Genomic DNA, 22,679 nt, shown 5'->3' on the forward strand with positions numbered 1-22,679 from the left:
ATTCTTACAGAAAAAAAATTATTTTGGAATATAGATGTGGTTTAAGGGTCTTGTGTTCAGGCTTTTTTAAAAGGGCTTTTGTGACCAAGTTCCTTTTTATGATTAGTCTGCCGTGTCCTTGCTCATTAGCTATTACTATTATTTGGCACATGGCAGTTTTGTAATAGCACTAAGATGCTTTGAGCAGGATTACAATTCACTCTTCTAGGAGTTATTCCTAAGCATGATGAGAGAGTTTTCATAGCTGCTCTCCTGGCTGCATTCCTGCTGTCTCAAAGGCCCTTCAGTCTTTGCCACACAGAATGAAGTTGCTCAGGTCATCTTCTCATGAACCATCTTCTCCCTTTGAGTGTCTCTCTGTACCACCTATGAGCTGAATGTCATCTCTGTGTGTGTTTCTGCTTGGGAAGTTGGCAGCCTGGAAGTCTTTTTCAAGTCTGTGTTCTGTCATTCTTACTGGCTTCTCCCTCCTCCCCCACCAAGGGTTCTGATGTCTCCTTTGAACTCTTAATTTAGTCTTGAAAGGAGTAAAAAATATTCTACCCTAGAGAGAGCCAGAATGCTTTTCCCTAATGTAGTCCCAGCCATTATTTTGCTAATTTACCTATTGTATTAATTTCTCACAAGTCAAGATAGGCTCCAAAGACACTATTTTTCTTTTCCTATGGAAGGCAGGTTTAACTATGTCAGCAGGGCAACACAAAGTTCTTATGGGATATCAGCCACATAGAATTTGTAAAAATATGCTAAAAAAAACTTGCATTAAATTTTATAATATATTAGTCCCAAAGTGATTTTGATGTAGCAATGTAATTTAACTTGTATATAAATAATCTGGGTGAATGCAGAGATTAGAATGGAGTCTGCTCATCCAGAAGACAGCCCTGGAGTGAAGTATATTAGCATTAGTCATGAAGTTACTTTTTTCTCTACTTACTATATTGTTCCTGTTCTGTAGTAATTTTAAATTTTCCAGAACAAATACTTTGTGTTCTGTGATACTTTTCTTTGCTAAGCGAGGGGAATTATATTTACTGAAGAAAAATCCCTATTTGGTTTTGTATTCATCCACAGCTACATCTGATCTCTTAAGGTAAAAGAAAACATACAGTAGTAGTGATAGTAGTAATAATAAAATGTATCTTTTTCCCTTGAGGTGTTCCTGGTTTATCAGGCCAGAAAGGTTATCAAGGTCTCCCAGGTGACCCAGGCCCACCAGGACTTAGTGGCCCACCAGGTGTGCCAGGATTGCCAGGTCAGTAAACAAGGCCTCAGCTGGACAGTTTTGATGAATAAAGATTTGCATTTGTTTTTATCATGGAGTTGGGCTGTTAATCCACTTATATCTAAACTAACCTTAGGGATTTGCACTTGAAACTGCAGCACAGTTTTGGGACATTTAAAGTCATTATCCAAACACATGCTTGAAGCCCTTTCCTTCCAACAGACTCAAGAGCAGGTTTAAACTGATCCCGTTGAAGATTAAGGTGTCTTTCAGGATGACTGCAAAAGTACTTGCTGCCTGAGCAAGCAACGTGACTGCAGAACCTGCCAAAAGGACTTTCATTTCATATGTTTATTTCGTATATTGCTAAGCATTGTATTTTGGAAATGGCCAAATAGATGTATTGCAAAGGCTGTCAGGGTGTCTAATATTTGCTTTGGAGAGTATTAATGAAAGAATTGCAAGGACCAAGAAAACTAATTCTGTTTTGAACCACTTCTCCCTACAGCTATAACAATTTATCTGAGATCTTGAGTGCTTTCTTGCTGTGTCTAATGTAGGCCTTGCTCTAAATATTTTGTTGGGCTTAGGGATTATTGTTAACATCCAGGACTCAAACTAGTTTGGGCATTGTAGGTTGCATTTAATTCTGTAAAAGAAGCTGCTGAATACTTGTTCCACATAAGGGATGATGTGTTCATTCTGCAGAGGAACTCATGACAGACCATGTCACACCTGTCAGTGCTGAATCCTTTCAGATGGTGACTGAATCCTGGACTGAGATTTGACCTATTTCATTAGACTTGTTTCAAAACAAATCAGCAGTGGCCCTGATCAAATCTTGGCTTGCAACAAAATGAAGGTGTTGAATATTTTACTACAAATAAGTGTGGAAAAGCAAGTAGGAGCAGTATGAGACCTAAAGCAACTCCAAATCCATTGCTTGTAATCAGATAAGCATGTTCGTATGAGAATGCATGGATATCAGAAACCTGTAATTATTGCCATTAATTAACTCAATCACACCTTTCCTAGGCATCAAGGGAGACATGGGGCTTCCTGGGCAGCCAGGACCAACAGGACCTCCAGGATTAAAAGGAGCTATGGGAGAGATGGGCCTTCCAGGTTAGTTTCTGTGCTTGAATTGTACTTCATCTGGGCCAGTGGTCTCCTGTTACATACTCCAAAGATGACTCTATTTGTGTCTAGTATGTAATAATAGCAATAAATATGAGGATTGCATAAAGCCCTACATACATAATGTATGGAGACTTTTAGGTAATTGTTTTAGTTTGGTTTTAGAAGGAAAAAAACATTAGGTATTCAAGGCCAGCCAGTCAAATTGTTAGGCCTTTCTAGTTGAGTTATTGTATTTTGAATTATTTCTGTAAATTACTGCAGAAGTTTTATTTTTTTTAATTTCATTTTATCTTTTGGACAGGTCCCCCTGGGCTTAAAGGCAACCAAGGACTGGCAGGACGTCCAGGGCAGCCTGGGCCTGCAGGATTTCCTGGACTGAAAGGGGAGAAAGGTGACCCTGGTCTTTCAGGCATTGGTATTCCTGGTCCCCCTGGACCAAAGGTACCTTTACAAAATCCTTCCATTGAAAGTTACATGAGGAAATTAAATTTTGTGTTGATTTTTTTGCCCCTCAACTATTACTTTATGTATGCTAAGTATAACTGTAAATATGTATATGAATATATTAGAAGCAAGCAGGGTTGACTTTTCAGGTGAGATAAAAATTTCTAATTTTAAAGGTGAAAATATTTATATATAACTTAATCAGGTTAAAGCAGAAGGTTGTTTACCAGACTTTTCCAGTTGGATTTACTTAGTGGCCTAATCTTCACTGTGATACTCCTGTATTGCTAAGGATTTATATAATTAATATCATTGTCCCCATCTAATTATAGTTAATTCCTAAAATTAGGAAGTATGTAGTTAATTCCTAAAAATTTCAGACATGCATTTAAGAACAAATTACTATTAATAAAGCATGGTTACTGCTTTTTAAAATTTTAAATTCTGTATAAAGTATTTTAATTAATATTTACTTATATTATCCTTTCTGCCACCCACAAAAAAGTGAGAAAAAGATCTTCAGAATATCTTAGTCTTCACTGATGCCTTGCAATCAATGTTGTGCACAATTAACTTAGCAAAAACATTGCATGATTAAAGCTGCACTGGTTTCATTTTTATTCTGCACTGTCATAGGATAAAAATCTCTGATCCTGCTGGAGGAAAGGAAGGTATTTTTTCTTCAAAGTAGGCCTGTTCTGAGGAAAAACTATGATACAGTACACAAAATTATAGAGGAAAACTGTGGAAATCTTTACTATTGCTGGTTTTGCTTCATTTTGTGTTGAGATGACTCACATTAACTGGACATGGGGAGAGGTGTGCGCAATATACTTGTGATCTTGATGTGATGGTAGGATGGGGAACATAAAATGAGGGCTTTCTTATCTTAAGAAATCTGGGTTTGTATTTCTGCTTAATGTTTTCTAGGGAGATCTTGGCTTGCCTGGATACCCAGGCAGTCCAGGTGCAAAAGGTATAGCTGGAAATCCTGGTTTGCCTGGATTTCCAGGCAGTCCAGGTGCAAAAGGAGAACCAGGCCTTCCTGGATTCCCAGGTAATCCTCAACAGATTTTTTTTTTTTCATTTCCCCTCTTGCTAATATTGATATGAACAGCCAAACACAGTGGGTAACTGGAGGAGATTCCAACCTGTCAGAATTTCTGGTAATCTGCTGCTTCTAAGCTTTGTGCTGTTGGAATTGTCACTGCAAAAGTGTGGGAATGCCTCTCTTATGAATGCCTTCTGAAATTGTTCCTCTGCTCTGATGGGATGGAGCAGCTGTGTTAGTTGATACTCTCCATAGCACTCACTCTTACCTCCTCTAACACACAAATATTGGGGTGAAAAAAAAAGTATTTATATTTTTTCCTTCATGAATCAGTAAAAAAGTGCCATCCTGGAAAATTTAGCAGTTTTTTCATATCATTTATTGTCCAAAAAATGTGTTCTAAAGAGAAATTTCTGAAATATAATTAAATTATGTTTTGCACTTTGTTCTTTAAAAATATTAATAATGGTTGTTCTGTTGGCAGGTGTTGGTCAGTTTTTTCATTCAAAATTTAAAGAAACAAAGTCTTTATGTTGGCTGCATTTACAGCACTAAAGGCTGTTTTACAAATATGCTTGGGATGCTTTGATGTAGAAAATTAGGGAATTTACAACTGTGGTCATGGCAACCGGAAGCTTAGCAGAAAACAAAACCTGACCATGAACCTGACAGTTTTTACCCTCTGTTTCATGTCATGCCTAAAAGGCTGAACAGCCACAAGGTGTATTGAGACACTGTTTTTGTCAGGCTCAGGTGTTGTTCAGAGCAGACACTGCAACAGATCAGTGTCTCCTGCCTCCCATTCAGTTCATGCTGAGGGGTGAGAATCCACTGTAAACCCTAAGACCATTTTTACTTTTTCAGGAAGGGAAAAGAGGATTGGGGAAGGACTATTCAATCCCAGTTCATAATGCTTTCAATTTGTTGTCAAGCAGAAACATCTGTCTTTAAAATGGTTACTGTTGAGTTGGTGTGTCCTTGGCCATGAGCACCCACCGGTTAAGAGGAGGCTTGAGAGTAGCAGTAAGGGCAGTTGTACCAGTATCTTTTTTTTTCTGTGCATCCTTTGCTTTCTAATTCATCTCCTTACCAGCTGTAAATCTGCAAAAGGATCATAAATACAATATCTTGGTAGAATTAGTTCTTCGTTAATCAGGGCATCTCAGATTGTAGCATTTCAAGACCTGCTGAAAAGTCAGTTTTGTTCATTATTTGATTGAAATGTCTGTACTTTACAGGAACACCAGGAATTCCAGGACCAAAAGGTATTGAGGGCCCTCCAGGTAATCCTGGCCTGCCTGGACCACCTGGGCCAGTAGGTGAGCATGGACAGTGCAGCAGAGATCAGCTGCTTCTGTGAAAAACATAACACATGAAGGCACTTCCTTTCTTTTTAGCATCATGGAAATGTATCTATATGTATATGGGTGCTCGAACACCATTGCATATTGAACTTAATTCACTGAAATTAAACAGCAAAGAAAAATTTTAGCTTTATTTTGAGGACTTGTATTTGCTGTCAATTCATTAGCTATTGAAACAAGAAAATAACTGTTTCTGTACTTACTAGCTTTATTTATGCTATGTATTACAGTGGTCTAACCTGTTTTTATAGGAGCAAAATCCTAATTTATTTTAAAGGGAAGTATTATATTTTTAGCAAACAGTGACTGCTTGAAAAATCACAGGCCTAAAAGGCTTTTCTAAATTGTCAGGGTAGGAGAGAGAGAGAAAGGTTTAATTTTAAGATTGCACCCTTGTAAATCTTTTATTGCATTACCACACCTTCAGATTCAGATAGTGGTGAAGGGGATGCTGGTTTTCTTTACTGCAGTTTAGGCAAGACTGTGCTGATGTGTTCCATCCCTGTTTTAGGTGATATTGGTCGTCCTGGCCCTCCTGGTCCTTCAGGGGAAAAGGGACAGCCTGGTCGAGATGGTATCCCTGGACCAGCGGGTCAGAAGGGTGAACCAGGTTAGGTGTCCTTCCTGTTTCTTTCCTGCTCTTCAGTCTGCATGGACATGTCCTGTTTGCTCTATTCTTTCTTTCCTGTAAGTGCCCTTACACCTTCAAAGCTGCTCCTGTGGTTCCTGGCTGCTGGGTGGCTCACAAAGGGTGCTGGCAAGCTGCCAGGGAAGCACAGGGCAAGAATTCAGCCAGCTCTCCTGGATTTCATTACCTGCCTTTAACACCAGCCCCTGCTCCTGTATTCCAGGGTAGCTGTATTGCTTCAGCTCAGTTACACAGTGGATAAACAGTGTAATCCCTGCTCTAAAGATAGATCTGCAGACAAAAATGCAAACATGGTAACTCCCAAAATCTGAAAGAATGTGGATTGCAAGGGGATGGAAACAGTTATGAAAGTTAGGGATGCATTCAATAGCAAACCCTCCAACTTTGGGGAAGACTGGTGAGTGAATGAGAATCCAAGTCATCTCAAGGAATCACTTATTTAGATGAACTGCACTTTCATTGTTTCTAAGCCTCATATTCCTATTTCTGGAGACCTGAAAGCTAAATACTCATTTTTTTCTAAATCTGTCTTTTTTCAGGTCTACCAGGTTTTGGGCGTCCAGGACCCCCAGGACTCCCGGGATTGTCAGGTAAAGCTTTTCTTTTGCCTTTGTTAAAAAGCTTCAATGTAAAATACATTTACACACCAAAACCAAGAAGGGTATGTTGTTTTTTCTGTAACGAATGCTATAGCTACAAGTAATTTTTTTTCCTCAGCAGACTGTTTTAAATTAACCACCGGAATAAAGACATTTTAATCCTGACCACTGTAATTTTGTAAATTAGCAATTATGCAGCCAGAATAATGCATACAGAGCAATAGCCTGTTGCATTGTGTGGAACTTTGCTGATTGGTGTCAGTAAATAAAGCATTCATACAACAGATGACAAATGAAGCTGCTTTGCAAGTATAGGTACTCAATACATTGCTCTTTTCTGGTAGCATTAAAGCTCCTAAATTCTCCAGGCTTATTTGAAAATTTTGCAAGTATGTCTTAATTTTTAGCAGCATTTCAAAAAAAGGATAAAGTCTTAATACTGACAGGTCTCTTCACAGAAGCCTTATTTGTAGGCTTACAGTCTGTAATGATGTTTATGAATTACAGCATCACTGACTTAGGAAGACTTTTTAACATGTTATAAGCTATAGCACTTTCTCCTGCCAGGATTATTAGCCCTCACTCTTTTCTGAATGTTAGAGAATTTTACCGTCTCACCCTGCAAATAAGGGGAGTTGTGGCCCAACTTGTGCCTTCTGCAAGAGAGAAATGGCTTTGCAAGTTGGCTTTTGGGCTTTATGTAAATTTGTAACAGTATTTACAAAGATGACTTTTTACAGGGCAAAAAGGAGAATTGGGATTACCTGGTCCACCGGGACCCCCTGGACTTCAAGGCCCAAAGGGAGAACCAGGTTTCCAGGGCTTCCCTGGTCTGCAGGGTCCACCAGGTCCACCAGGAATACCAGGGCCACCTCTGGAAGGTCCTAAAGGTAGCCCTGGCCCACCAGGTGTTCCAGGAAGGCCAGGTAAGAGCATGATCCATACCTGTAAACATCTGCCTATACTTTGATATTTTGCTGGTGGGTCATCAGCCTTTAAATTGGCTCCGTTTATTTGGATGGATAAGGTCAAGCCTCATGGCATAGATGTGTGGGCAACTAGAGAATTTTGTTGCCAAAAAACCCCAGTATCTATAAATGAATTAGCCTGAGTTTCTCTAAATTTCGGATGCCTGGCAGCAAAAATCAAAAGCATTCCCCGCGGGAGGTTCTCAGCATGCTGCCCCAATAATCCTCACAAGCACGATCCGGCCTCTGAACGTCTGAGGCCTTGGCAGTGTCACACCATCAGCAAACATCACCGCGCACAAACACCAAACGTAACAAGCCCCATCATTCTGAGTCATGAAAATCAAATTCCCACTAGCATCCCAGCATGGTCAGATTGGACACTGCTCCTCATCTCCGGCCCATGTAACACAAGTCATTGCTCCATCGTGGCTCCCGTGGACTCCGTGCTCCATCATGCTGTGTTCATCTTTTCATTCCATGTTTGCATCTTATTCCTGCACCAACTAATTCTGGGAGTGAGAAAACACTTCACTGAGTTAACATTGCTGAGCAACTACCTGGCCTGTGTTAGAAACTGATTTTGATTTTGTGTTATAGAATGTTTATTTGCGTTTAGATACTGCTCTTGAAAAAATCTAATTTAAATGAACCTGCCACAGCTCCAGCTCAAGCTGAGTTCTGGATCTTTAATCCAGAAGTACTGTGCTACATCTAAGATTCATCTCACATAACAGGCTTGATATTCTCCCTAAAGGAGACTGCTTTCAAACCAAGCCATTGGTAGATGACAAGGATTTTTTTCCTTTGCAGATTAATGGTGAAGTAATATTTTTGTTTATTGCCCTCAAGTTATTCTTTAAATAAAAGACTTCTCAGAAGAAAGTTAGTTTTGAGATAGTACATTTGTAAAATAGCTGCAACACAGATGTTGTTGATTTTTGGGTATCAAGGGAGAGTTTAGCATTGCAGTATACACTTGAAAAAATTTAAAGGTTCCCATTTTCCTCATGCTTGCTTCTGGCACAAGAGGAGGCAGTCACACTGAATAATGTTTCTTTGAATGGAATTTTATCAAAATATTTTCCCTAGAGCTGGGATTGAATCATGTGTTATTATCAATGGCAATATGAGTTTTTCTTTTGCAGAGTAGGCTATGAACTCATACACCCTAACTGTGTATTTAAAAAATGAGTCATTATAAACATTGGTTTAATTTATAGCACCTTAGAACTGAGGTGCTGTTTGCCAGTACAATGAGGTTTTCTTTTAGTGCCAGTAAAAATACTTCCGTTGTGTTTCATCCTAAACCTGCTTTGTGTGTGACTGATGAGGGACAACCACTCTATGGGTTAATGATCCCCAGCCAGTCCCAATGTCTCCCTGGTTTCCTATGAGGAGTGCATGCCTTCCCCCCTTTTCCTGGAGGAACTAACTGTTCCCTGCTGTGCCCCAGGGGCTCTAACCAGGCACTGGAGCATCCCTGCAGCATGTTTGTAGCCCCAGTTTGCTTTGGACTTTCTGTTAATTCTTCTGTATATAGGGTAGTGCAGCAATTGAAATTTTGGCCCAGGACAGTGATTGGTCTGTAACAGTAAAGGCTTTCATTTTTAAAAGTTTCTTATACAGAGGATATCTCCAAACTTTAAAGAAGTATTTAAGAGTACACCAGGCTAAGCAACCTCTGAGGTATAATAGAAGTACCAAGTGAGATCTCTGCTCTACTGGAGCATTGGGGTTTTATGGAGCTGCTCATCTGTTCACACTTCCCTGCCTAAATCAAGTGTTTACTGATTCTGATCAGCTGGGAAGGTGGAGTAATGGTGGGACTCATTTTGTGCAGGTTTATCAGCAGGGGAAACTACCAGTGAGGTTCTGCTCAGCCATGTTCTCTCTCTTTTTCTCTTTCTTTCTCTTATTTCCATTTTTGTTGCATGCAATGTATAAAGTGAAGCATTTGTTTTGCTCAGTATGTGTGAACTAATGTGGATAAACCAAACTATTATTGCAGTTCTGGTACAATCAGCACTCCAGCCTTTTGTTTCTGATGGTAACAGAGTCTATTGTTGGAATGCTGATTTTGTAACATTTCAACATAAGGCAGTTACTCATAAAAGCAGCTGTGTGGCTGTCAAATTACCCCTTCCAGGGACAGAAATAAAACCAGAAGCTGTTTGCGTGTACTGTTTGTTGTTGACTTCTGGGTATTTTCTAAGATTAGTAAGAGATGAAGTCAAACATGATGTAGCTCTCTGACTCCAGTTGAGTTACCCCTAAAATAAACATTGATAGATGGTGTTGGCATAGATTTAATAATTCACTATGAAATTAAGCCAATTTCCAGGGCAACAGCACACTGCTGTTACTCCACATGTCTGTTTTCCTTGCTATGAATAATAATAGTTTGGTGTTTTGCACACTGTATGTAAAGGAATATTGAGCTAAATCTAAAAAGAAAGGTTTAGTTGAATATGTTAGTTTGTTGATATTTCTAACAATTTTGATGTTTTTCCCCTTGTTCTAATGATGACCTTGGTGAATTCTGACCCCCTACTCCCAGGTCCCTCAGGTTAGCCCCGTAACGCCAAAATAATAACTTTGCATGAAAATGAATGTATTACTTTTGTAGTGTCTAAATGTAGATATGCAGAGTCATGTTTCAGACATACCTTTTAATTTGTGGTGGGAAAAAAATGCTCAGAGTTGGCTTTCAGCCCTCTCTTCCATGTTGTTGTGGGACTGACATTAGAAGGACACAGTTGCTCTGCCCATGGTGGAAGACCATATGAGTCTAGATTTGCAAGGCTTTTATAAAGTGTCCCCAGCTGCGAAACCTGTTTTTAGCATTTTTTTTCCCTCAGTGCAGTTGGAAACAATATATTCTGATTTTCAGCTTTTTTTTAAAAAGCACATTGCACTGTCCTCCCATGACTTGCTGCATAATTGTGTGTTGTAGCTTGGGCAAGTGACAGTAGTAATTTTTGTAGCACCTGCTACTGTTGATTTTGGACACTCTCAAGTGACTTAAATAAATTAGATGCTTCTTTTATACCAGCAGTATTGGTAGGAGAATTTATATAGACTAACAGTGATGCTTTAGATTCCCAACTTAGAGCCTTTTAAGTTTGCAGTGCAGAGAAATCCTTATTTCCATTATTTCACTTCAGTAGCCCATTTAGAGGAAATGAGGAAAGTTCTTCCTTCCACAAGTATTTAATGAAAATAAAGCTCACAGCCATGTCCTCCCTGGCCCTAGGGCAGTGGGATAGAATTGGTGAGAACATTACTGAGACATTTATTGTAACCTTAGTGTATCAACATGGAGCACAAACTGGCACTTGGGAAGATTTTAACATCTGTGTCTAGACTGAAAATGACTTGGTATATCTATTTAATAATAATGATGTCTAGGTTTTGCTATGATGACTTTCAGGCAGCAAAGAACTGTCATGAAAATTTAATAAAGGAATACATTTTAGTTTTTGGCCTGCTGTCCTGAGCACCACAAGGTAGCAAATTTGGTAGCCCCTGATGTTCAACTCCTATCTTTATGCAGCCATGTCAAAAAAAGGAAATGTGGCTTTACCTTTTAATTTAACTGTGGTCACTCAAACAGTAACCACACTTTCAAAGAGAGCTGCCATCATGGGGTGCTGAGAGGAACTGAGCAATTGCATCAAGTTTTGTTCCACCCTGTGACTGTGATCAGCCAGAATTCAGTGATGAACATGTGTAGGACTGATTTATAAATCATAGCAAAACTTACCTATCAGTGAAATATAGTTTATAAGTACTTAACAGTAACAATGAAATGTCCATGTCATTATTTTTAACAACTGTATTACAGTTAATATTTAAATTAATTTACCAGATATGTAAGAAATAGTGCTGTGAGATAAACCTGTATATTTATTGTAGTTTTTAGCTGCAAATTGCATGGTGATATGTTGATATATTGAAATCATTTCACTGACATGAAATATGCAAGTGGCACAGGAGCTAAAATATATATTAACTTAGGAGCATTGTAGGGACAACCAGCTTATCTTTTGAGAGAAAACATTTAAATCATTTTTCTAAGGATGTTATCACATGCCATTCTCCATATAACCTTGAGCAGGTAAATTAGCATCTTGATATGTTTTTATCAAAACAAAATAATGCCAACAGTAAAGACAACAAACTCTAAATTTGCAAGTTCTGCTGTGTTTTTGCTTACAGCATTTGCAGCCCTGTCGATTCATGTCAATCCTGCTTACAGTTTCACAGAGGGCATAAGCCTACTTTTCAGTCCTGGAATTGTATTCACAGATAGTTGAGGCTCATACCTGATTAGTAGTGATAAGTCCTTCTGTTAGTCATACTTCCCCTCTGCCCAAAGCAGAATTTTGCACAAGAGTGAGCTATAATTCACAATTTTCCTACTTGCCAAGCACCAGGCTCTGAGAGTATTGTCAGTGAAATGGTTGCATAGTCCAAACCCTGTTGTGAGCAGGACTAACTATTTATAGGCTTTAGCTGTAATGTTAAAGCAATAATATGTTCTTTAGTGAAGCTTAAGTTTGCTGTTAAATGAAGTGTCAAATTAGTTTCAGTAGAGCCTAGTCACCAGAATAACTAGTATCTGAAATACCTGTTTGTGTATTCATGTGTGGTTTTATGCATGCATGTGGATTATACTGTAAATACAAAATATGTTGGTGAAATGGGTTGTTGTGTAGTGTATATGCTGTCATCTGTACTATTTCTAACTAGTAATCTTGTTTTGTACTGTGATGTCTGACCCTTCTAACATCGATCATTGGGCTTTGGTGAACTCTGATCCTTCCAGGGCCTCCAGGTTAGACTCTTAACTCGGGCAATTTGTTTTACTGCATTACACTTGATGTAAGAGAAACAGATGTTTTCTGTAACTCTGTGATTGTCTTTTTAAGGGCTGTGGTTACTCTGCAGACCGTGTGTGTTTGATTAGCATGCCCCAGATGGTAACCTGGTATTTTTTGCATGTGTACAGTACCAGACCAGTATGAAAGAGCAAAATAAACACAAAAAATCCTCTCATGGCGGGATGTTTTCTGTAGCTGAAACTGCTACAGGATATGTGTGAGATCTGGTACAAAACTGCTGTTGATTTTAAAAGGGAAGGAATTCTATACTCAAATTTGCATGCAGAAACACAAATCATCAAATTTATCCATTGGGTATAGACTATGAGGATGTCAAAGGAGATTCAAAGTTGAGAAGTACTGAAAATCCAGCACACTGATAAATGTTAGATTTGTACTACATGAGAGAATGTCATAGCACTGTCCTGCAAAAAAATCCTTTTGTTAATCCAGTTATGAGCTCTAACTTGTAAAATGTTATTAGCTGTTCTGCAATTGCTTATGGTTTATTTTGCCACAAAAATTATACTGGTTACCTTCATTTAGATGGTGGGACAAAGGTGGAGGTCTCATCTTTGAGTTCTCCAGATATCAAAGTTTCTTTTATACCCACTGCTTTGTTTTCTATTAATCTAGCTGTAACAAAGGCAAAATATTTATAGACCAGCCCAGTTTCTCTATTAGATTTACACAGTGTAAGTCTACTAAAGCTTAAAAAAATCAGTTGCAGAGAGAGTCATTCAACATAAGGAAGTTTCTGCAGCTCATGTTATGTAGGTAAGGCAGAATGACAAGCTTCCTGCTGCCCAGCAGTCAGGAGACAGCACAGGTGTGCTCCTTAATAGGTATGTCAAATTCTAACAAGAAAGCAGCACTACAGTATTCACACTGTACTGTGCTAGTGTTGAGACTAGCTTACAAAAGGAATTCAGGCTGTTAAGAAGCACTTAAGACATGGTGAATGTAATGCAGGTCAGCAGAGAGGATATTTGTACCATCTAATTTTGGGTTTCTTGGCTCCTGGTAAAGGCACTGGTCTGGTCACCAGTAAGCTGCTAATGCAGGTGAGCTGCACTGCCTTCTGGAAAGCCCTGCTTCATCAGCTAGATAAGGGGCCTTGGTTCCTGAGTTGGGTAGTGCAAATAATTCCTCTTACTTGTTTTCCTTTTAGTTTACCTGGAATTTAGCACTGAAATAAAGCTGGGAAATTAAGCCAAAATAAAATTATCTTTTTCTTTTTTTTTTTTTTTAAACACTCAAGGCACAAACTTGGGAAAAATTAATGATATATACTGATGTGTGCATATTTGTTCTGCAATGTTAAGGTCCACCAGGCCCAGAAGGTCCACGAGGGCCACCAGGCAGTGGAGGACTTAAAGGGGAAAAAGGGAACCCAGGTCCACCTGGTCCACCTGGCCTGACTGGTCCAAAGGGAGATCAAGGACCACCTGGACGCCAGGTAGGACAAGAAATGGAGTTTTCCCCTAGTCAATTTTTAAATCCAATAAAAATGGAATATATTTGGGTGGAACATGCAGTTTTATTATTACCATAATAAAAGCCAAAATGTGGTAGCTAACACCCTGTCTTGTAGCAAGGCAGAGGATCTTTTCCTCAGCTGTCCCCCAGTATCGAGGCAGGATGTCCCTGCTGTATTCCCATGGGAGCTGGAGCTGTCCATGCAGCCTCGTGTTCCCTCTCTCACTGCCAGCCCCCCATGGCCTCAGCCCTCCACAGCCCCCAGTGGGCTTTGTTGTCCCCAGCCACCTGTTCCATCCTGGTTCTCTGGAGCTGCTGAGATGAGGAATAACATGAGGCTCTTCTCTTCAGGGGGATCCTGGGCGTCCAGGTCTGAATGGAATGAAGGGTGACCCCGGGGTTCCAGGCGTTCCAGGATTCCCAGGTATTTCACTGGCTATTCCCAGGTATTTAACCAGCATTCTGAGCAAAACCTCCAGACACAGTAACAGACTGTTTAGGCCATTCCTGCAGCAGACTTTGTAGAACAGCATGTTCTTTCACTGGGTAACTGTGTGAATTTGATGTTTCAGGTATGAAGGGTCCCACTGGACCTGCAGGACCCGCTGGCCTCACGGGCAGCCAGGGACTGCCAGGCCCACCAGGTAGGAGTCCAGGGTAGTGGCACTGTCACTTTTGCTCCCTGTCAGTAGAATTTGTTACACAGATTACTTGGTCTCAGCCACCAAAGTGAGTGAACAAGATCTTTAGCATAATTCCAACCTGTACTTTTTAGCCCCTACCCTACAAGTAATTCTAATGTGTTTCATACTCTGTATCCAGTCTATATGGATTAACTCCTTGGGGGTGGGGGAGTCACCAAGAGTACCTTTTTGTCCTATATATACACTTATTCTTTCTTGCAATGATGGAGCTCTTGGCTGCTGATTTTGAAATAAACTGTTTCTAATGCTGACTTCCACCTTGTTTATCTAACACAAATCTTCCTTCTCTCAGGTCCACCAGGTTTACCAGGTACCATTGGACGAAGCATTGTTGTCAAAGGTGATCCTGGTTCCCCAGGTCCTCCAGGACAGCCTGGCTCCAAAGGGCCACCTGGATTGCCAGGGCCACAGGGATTGCCAGGTATGATCCAAGGTGGCTGCAGAGGACATGGTCAGAAATGTGTCTGAGTGCAGGTGGCAGTGCCAGTGACATGGCACAGGCTGCAGAGATGAGTTACTGAGCTCAGCAAGGGACAAGAGAGAAATGCAGGTTAACAGATAAAAGATGAACAGAGGATTCCACCATACACATCTGGTTTAATGGGCTGTTCTTCTCTTGAGTCAGAAAGAAGCAACAGATGAGTCATTGACAACTTGAAGATTTCTGTAGTGAGATTTCAAGAGATTTTATTTCAGTTATGCTTTTGTGTGTTCTAGGTCCAATTGGTCTTCCTGGTGACCCAGGGAGAGATGGACTTCCTGGTTTTGATGGTCCAGCAGGACGAAAAGGAGAGAGAGGCCTTCCAGGCCAACCAGGTAGGGTGCTGATGCTATGACGACTCACTGGAAAAAGAGAGTCCCATTTCTGAATGGAGGCTAATACTGGGAAGTAAGATCTTTGCTTCATGGGAATAATGATAAAATCATTATTTCAGCATTTTCCTAATGCAAAAATATTACAAACACCTGAACACACTTTGATTTGGAATATTTTCAGCACCAATATATTGCTGGTCATTGCTGAATAACATTGTCAAGTGCTTTACCTCAAGCTTAATGGCATCTCCCCTTTGTAGCACAGATGATGCAGAGGAGATAATGAAGATTGTAAGAAACTGAAGAGAGAGATTAGTAAAATAATGCTTATTTTGCATGGAAATTATGAATGGGGAAAATTGGCTTCATGAAAATGTTTCACTAAAGTCAGACACTGGACTACCATTTAGGTATTTCTTAGAACTACTGAACTAGGATTTGAGAAATCAGACAAGGCACTGGGAAAATTTTCTAAAGGTAATAGATATTAATTAGCTCTCTATTGCAACTTTTGAGAAAAAATATTAGAATTAAAGCAGGTGAAAAGAGTACAAAAATCCATAACACCTCTTTTTCCTTTTTGTCTGAGCAGCTCTAGAAATGTTAGCATTATTTTAGTAAAAATATGTAAATAATGACTGCAGAATAACACAGTCTAAATATCTGTAGTTATATTTCCTGATATTGCTGTTCAAGAACAGCCTTTTCTTATACATTTATCAGTTATAGTACTCATTTTTGCTCACATTCAAGGCTGTTCTAGCTTATTTCCACTTTTAGTAACCTATTCCAAAATTGGCAGCAGCTTTTCATTTTGATAAACTTTGGCTCAGGTGTTACCACAGCATGGCCTGGAGTAAGACTTGCCCCTGTTTCTGGCTCTGTGATTTATTTTGTGATCTTGATCTCTATTTCAACATTATCTTAAGCTGCATGCACAGTTATGTTTTGGAAGTGGGGAGCTGATTGAAGTAATTCCAGCAGCTGCAGTGTTTTCTGCAGTTATTATAATGCCTGACAACCCTGAGAGTATTTAGCTTCACAATACCCCTACAAAACAGAGAAGTTGCACTGTTACAACCACCTATGGCAATCTCCCTGATTCAACCAAGCTTAAATGAAAAAAAAAAATCCAGGAAGACAGTGTGTTAGGAAATACCAGGTGCCCTAAAACAGAAAACAGAAGCACTCAATCATGAGACCAACAACCTTCCAGAGATGTGTTGGTCCTAAAAGAGCAAGCAATGGTGTTAATCAACACTGTGTGCTGTGTTTATCTCCTGTGGACAGGTTCACGAGGAGTACAAGGACCTCCTGGTCCTGATGGTTTACAAGGCCCACCTGGTCTTCCTGGAACAGCTTCTGTTGCTCATGGATTCCTTATAACTCGGCACAGCCAGACCAGGGATACACCACTATGTCCACAGGGAACAGCAAGAATATATGATGGATTCTCTCTTCTATATGTGCAAGGAAATGAGAGAGCACATGGCCAGGATTTGGGTGAGATATTCTGTATGCTCTCTAAGAGGAAACATGCTGTAGCTGCTTCTTCGAGTGCTTGGGTTCTTTGAAGACAGAGCAGTCTTGGAGATTTCTAGAGGAGGATGGGGATTGCATGCTGAGATCTGCTGTCTCCAGAGGATGCACACTGTAATTCAGGATGAAGGAATGTAAACCAAAATGAAGTGTTTTCCCCTATGACAATTTGATGGCCCTTGCTGTGCACTCACAGGAGAGAGAGGAAGGATCCACAAGTACTGCTCTCAAAGAATTGCTATAAAAAACAATGAAGTGAAAACTTTGCTGTCTTGTGTCTGACTCTGTAGGTACTGCTGGGAGCTGTCTTAGACGTTTCAGCACCATGCCCTTCATGTTCTGCAACATCAACAATGTTTGTAACTTTGCATCAAGGAATGACTACTCCTACTGGCTGTCAACCCCCGAGTCGATGCCGATGAGCATGGAGCCACTGACTGGGCCAAGCATCCAGCCCTTCATCAGCCGGTGAGGCACAGCAGGCCAGCAGCTGATTTAGTATCTGAGAAACAGTATATCTTACCCCACGTGTTTCCAACATGCACCTTGGAAATTAACAGATAAATCTGTCATGTTTTGTTCTGGGAGAGACTAGAAAAATAGGGGCTTTTTAAGTATTCATTGTCTGCAGAGGTTCATTTCCCTGCAGCAGTGATAAGAGGCTGTACAGCTTTTCTCAAACAAGCAATCTCTGTAGTCAGCAGTGTGAGATCACTGTGGAGAGGAAAGAGAACTTGGAAGCCATTGGCTTTAGGATTAAGGCACTCACCTGGGAACTCTGAGCTTCCAGTTTTTGTTTCAGGGACTGCTTCAGTATTTTACCCAATGTAGTGAAAATACAGACAGATTTGAGCTCCAAACTACTCTTATTGTGGTTTCAAAATATGTGAGAAATAGAAGTCTGGGTTAATAGGTGAGTTTTGTTCCCTTTTTCAGTGTAAGAATTCTTAAAACAAAACATACTCCTATTATATTTTAACATCACGTGTTTCTCTGGTATTCCCGTGTGTCCAGGTGTGTTGTCTGTGAAGCTCCTGCTATGGTGATAGCTGTCCACAGCCAGACCATTCAGATCCCTTCATGTCCTCCAGGCTGGGACTCCCTCTGGATTGGTTACTCTTTCATGATGGTAAGAACTGCCTCCTACTCCAGAAGCAGCTACTGCCTGCCCACCTGTGTCCTCAGCTGCTTTAGGACACTGATAAGTACTGCAAGGGTTGGCATTTTACCTTCAGCCCCTAACCAAGGTAGCCAGGACTGACAGCACACAGATCTCAGTGTCACTGAGGTTTATGGAGGTGTCTGACACCACACTGTCTCTGCCAAAAATGAACAGTAGCTGACTGCTGTGCTATTCAGTTTTTAACACCTAAGATCCTTGTTTGTGTCCTTCTTCCCTCCACTAGCACACAAGTGCTGGAGCAGAGGGCTCCGGGCAGGCCTTGGCCTCTCCTGGCTCCTGTTTGGAAGAGTTCCGCTCAGCGCCGTTCATCGAATGCCATGGCCGGGGCACCTGCAATTACTATGCCAATTCCTACAGCTTCTGGCTGGCAACTGTAGAGGTGTCAGAAATGTTCAGGTAAGAAAACCTGTTTCTTGTCTATTGCTTTATTCCAGAATGAATGCTTTTGAAACTGAATTTATTCCAAAGATCAAAAGATATTTGTTTATAGGAATATAGGGAAATAACTTAGCTTGTTTTCCCCCTCACAACCAGTTTTTCAAGTGTTTCTTTGGTAAGCCTTTAATATTATGTGAAAACTTGCTAGGGCACATTCTGTTTTGCAAGGAGCCAGATTCTTTTTGTGTGAGCTCTCATTCACATTTTGTTGTAGTACCTCCTCTGAAAGTAGTCCTACTGTGTTTACTATATTTGGAGCCCAAAAAAAAATTTTGATTTTTTTCTTGCCAAACCTTTCAATAAATCCAAATATTTTGAAAGGTGATTCACAGATATACAAGGGATAGGAGTGAAGGGCAAGATCAACTCTACTTAAATCTTTTGAGGCAGAGGTTCATATGACTTGTTTTTAAAAATCTTACATGAAGAAGGTTTCCTACCCTTCATGGCCAGCATTTCTTCCACACATTGCAGAAGGAAACTGGATGATATTTTGGCTGCAAGGAAGCCAGTGGCCATTGTGTCCTCAGCTTCTTTGCAGTCAGCATTTCAGCTGGAGTCTCTCAGCTTCTCCAACTTTTTCCCTTTCAAATTGAGTAGCAAATCATTTCTTCAATGAAGAATCATCTCTTTTCATAGAATAAATAGCTACTGCCCTGTTTGTGTGCTGATAAAAAACTCTTTAATATTCCCACTGCCACCTAATTGAAAAGTGTAGCTTTGTGACACAGGGCTGGCACTATGCTCTGAGCAGTGGGGGCCCCTAAGTTGGTTTTGTGTAACACCTACAATCAGGGAGGGTACTTGACATGATAATTCATCACTCTTCAGTTTTCTGGGTAGCTGATTATTGGTAATTCACCAGTGAAAATTTCCTATTGGTAACTGCCATGCACCCTTGAGATTTGCCTTTAATGTTTTGTCCCTCCCATTAAAACAACTTCCTTCTTCATTCTGTTCTTTAAATAAACTTTTAAGCATTTGACTTGTGTGCACACATATTACACTAATTGCATTAATCTCCCACCTTGTTAGCCTTTCAAAATAAAAATAAATTATTTGGTAAAGCTACCACTTAAAAGCAGCTCTGACTGTAGCAGTACTTTTAGTGTGTTGTTAAAGTACCCTTCAACTAAAGGCCAGAAACAGACCCAGATACAGTCTCAAATGTACACATTTCACCTTCCCCTTGGGTTGTGTTTGTGCTCCATCATCTGCCAGACTGAAACAGTGCTTAGCATATCTTGGGGACACTGACACAACTGAGCATCTGTCACCTGCTGCTGGCAACAGACTGAATGAGCCCTCTTAGAAAAACTCGCCAATTCAGGATTCATTCCCTGCTCACATATGTCAGTTTTAAATGAAACAGTGAATTCAGTGGAAGTTGAACTGTTAACAAAGAAAAACCTAATGCAACCTTTCCTTTGTGTCTGTCAACCAGCAAACCTCAGTCTGAGACACTGAAAGCTGGAGACTTGAGGACGCGGATTAGTCGTTGTCAAGTTTGCATGAAGAAGACGTAACATCTTGGAGAATGTTTTATAAAACAGTTGAAAATTCCTAAGATGCACTCACTGTCTTCCAGCTGCAACAATGGTGCTACTGTGCAGAAAGAAAAGAAAAAACAAATCCAAACTGTTTTTACCATGCAAATTCAAGTGTACCTCACTCACGTGCCAAACTAAGGGTTGTTCAGTATGTATTTGACAACAGGACTAAGATGAAAGAATTGACCTCTTGGAAACAGAAAAGAACACTTGAGGTTCACCAAGGATCAGAAGATGAATTTTTTCATTTCTCTCCCTGTACCAAAATGGCACCTTTTTGATCAACCAAGAGAATTGAGAAGAACGCGACGCACTGAGTATGTTTAAAATAACAAGACTGCAGTTTTGAAAAACATTTTTCATGGTGCTACTAACCCTACTGTATTTTTAATATGAAATTTTAAGCTTATTTCTCTTTGTAAGTAATGAAATGTGTATATTGTGTAAACACCTTTTTAATCTAAACTTTCAGTCATCTAGAAACAAACCAGACTGATATAAAAATCCTTATGTCTAAAATTAAAAGATAAGACAGTATTTTATTATGAAACTTGTGGTACAGAGAGAATTTACCCCTCTTATGCCAATTTATTAATTTAATTTTTCATTTCCTTCTCAGTTGCCAACCTGATATATTTGGGGAATGCACAATTATTCTGAAGTAATTTTGATCAGGGTTTTAAATGTTGTACACCATACTAGCAGTGGTTTTATTTGTGCTTAGAAAACCCAATCCACTTGAAAAGGGGTTTTTTATCTTGTGAAAATATGTGAAATTATTAGCCATATTCTATATCCTTCTTTTAAGAATACAAGTCACATTCACATTTTAGTAATCAGTTTGGTTTAACCAAACCTGTCCTTTGGGAATATCCAGTTACCAAAGCATTTTGGGTGATGCTTACATGCAACTTCACCACTGAAGTGGTGTCATATGTTTTATCCAGAATAGTATACACACTAAGAAACCTTCTGAATAAAATAAAGCATAAGCTGGTGGAAACCTTCCTATTTACAAATTTATCTTTTAATCTTATGTGAATTTATACACATCCACAATGTATTCACAGTATACAGCAACTCCTGTGTATGTATAGTTCACATAAGGCCTTGAAAGATGGTGCATGCAGTCTTTCTGATGTCAGTTTGTAAGAATCCTCCTATGTATGTCTAAAGAGTGTCACTACTTGTGCAATAGCTGAAAAGTGATCACTTTTGTATGCATGACTGTTCAGCTTCTATGGTCAGAGCGTTTCATTTACCCTCGTGTATAAACAACTCCCTGACAATGCAGGACTCTGTCAAGTGACAATACCTTCATATTTTCATTGTATATTGCCACCTCGACTTTCAATACAACCTAACTTGTGAATTAACATTCTGCTCTCTACAGGTGATGTGTATTTGTTTATTGAATACTGTTAAGTAATTTATCTGCTAATGGCTGTTCTTACCTTCCAGTTGTCCCTGTAAACACGGAGCATCTGACATCTCCTTGTTTTACACATTTGACAAAAGACATAGGACTGGTGACTGAGCAGGTGGCAGTGATATACAATGAGATTGGTGCTGATTTCTAAAGCTTTCAACTGAGTATGAAACTGAAGTTCTTTAGTTTAAAGTGCAAAATAATAATAGCTTTGTATTTTTTTCATTAGCTGCAGTTATATCTGTTGGTAGAGAGTGGGAATTCAGCAATGTGTATCTTTCAGCTCAGTTTAGTTTGGTTTGCTGATGCACGTAGTAATAAACTGAACCTGCTGCTACCTCCAAGTCAGGAACTTGTTACCAAAGCTGAAATAAAATAGTCTCTTCATGTAAACACAAGCCCCTTATCTTGCTGCTGGCTCTGCAGAAGTCTAAAATGAACATAGCAGCCAATCCTTATTCCTAAAACAGCAGAAAAGTGGATGCTAAGGCCAAGGAGCTCTCAAAGGAAAGGGCTCTCCCAGCCCTCCCTACCAACACCCCATCTTGTGTTTACCAACACAGTGTTTAAATGTGGGGACATGGAATAGAGTGGACCATGTTTAGTAAGCCAGTGTATAACTGGTAGCTTCTTTGTAAGATCTGGGCTTCTCTTGCAGCAGGTAAAACCAAGACAGGACATCCTCAGGGTACAGAGCACCCAGCCCTGCTGGTCTTGTGGCAGCTTCAGGGCCCAAAGCTGTGAGATGACCAGAGAAAAGTGAAGTATGTAAAGCAGCTGTGCTTGTGACAGCTCTGTTCTCTCTTCTGTTCCTGCAGCTCTGACCTTGACCTGGACAGGGGTCCTGAACCTTAATGAGCTTCAGGCACAGAATTCCAAAGGGGTGACCTAAGTAAGTGGTCTAGACATGAAGGAACATCTTTTATTTTGAGATCTGCAGCAGAGATTCAAGAGATATTGGGTTAATTCTCACCACACCTTCTGTGCCTTAGAGCAGGTAACTCACTTGACCTGTGTTGGATCGGAGTTGCTGATCTATAAAAGAGAACAAGGTTATTATTCTCTTCTGCTTCTTGATGCTTAGACTGTAAGCTCCTTGGGGCAGAGACATTGAGGGGGCTCAAATGTTGGTTGGGGCCTCTAGGTGCTATCCATCACTATATAAACATTAAACTACAGGTAAAAGTTTGTGTTTGCAGCTTTATTATTAAAAAA

General features: G+C 39.9%; 1 protein-coding gene across 2 annotated transcripts in view; it reads left to right on the forward strand.

Annotated features, from left to right (window-relative positions):
• The window catches only part of COL4A5 (collagen type IV alpha 5 chain), a 72,107-nt gene extending 50,694 nt beyond the window's left edge, over positions 1-21,413 (forward strand). For both annotated transcript variants that reach the window (XM_059482787.1, XM_059482788.1), the window contains 18 exons: positions 1,157-1,255; positions 2,261-2,350; positions 2,667-2,806; positions 3,740-3,866; positions 5,099-5,179; positions 5,736-5,834; positions 6,413-6,463; positions 7,213-7,398; positions 13,652-13,785; positions 14,157-14,229; positions 14,378-14,449; positions 14,802-14,930; positions 15,227-15,325; positions 16,616-16,828; positions 17,155-17,332; positions 17,879-17,993; positions 18,271-18,443; positions 19,930-21,413. In XM_059482787.1, coding sequence (XP_059338770.1) covers positions 1,157-1,255; positions 2,261-2,350; positions 2,667-2,806; positions 3,740-3,866; positions 5,099-5,179; positions 5,736-5,834; positions 6,413-6,463; positions 7,213-7,398; positions 13,652-13,785; positions 14,157-14,229; positions 14,378-14,449; positions 14,802-14,930; positions 15,227-15,325; positions 16,616-16,828; positions 17,155-17,332; positions 17,879-17,993; positions 18,271-18,443; positions 19,930-20,011 — 2,141 coding nt within the window. In that variant the 3' untranslated portion in view covers positions 20,012-21,413. The remainder of the gene's footprint in view (positions 1-1,156; positions 1,256-2,260; positions 2,351-2,666; positions 2,807-3,739; positions 3,867-5,098; positions 5,180-5,735; positions 5,835-6,412; positions 6,464-7,212; positions 7,399-13,651; positions 13,786-14,156; positions 14,230-14,377; positions 14,450-14,801; positions 14,931-15,226; positions 15,326-16,615; positions 16,829-17,154; positions 17,333-17,878; positions 17,994-18,270; positions 18,444-19,929) is intronic.
• The last annotated feature ends 1,266 nt before the right edge of the window (positions 21,414-22,679 follow it).

This window comes from Ammospiza nelsoni, chromosome 15 (assembly GCF_027579445.1).
Source record: "Ammospiza nelsoni isolate bAmmNel1 chromosome 15, bAmmNel1.pri, whole genome shotgun sequence".
NCBI lineage: Eukaryota > Metazoa > Chordata > Aves > Passeriformes > Passerellidae > Ammospiza > Ammospiza nelsoni.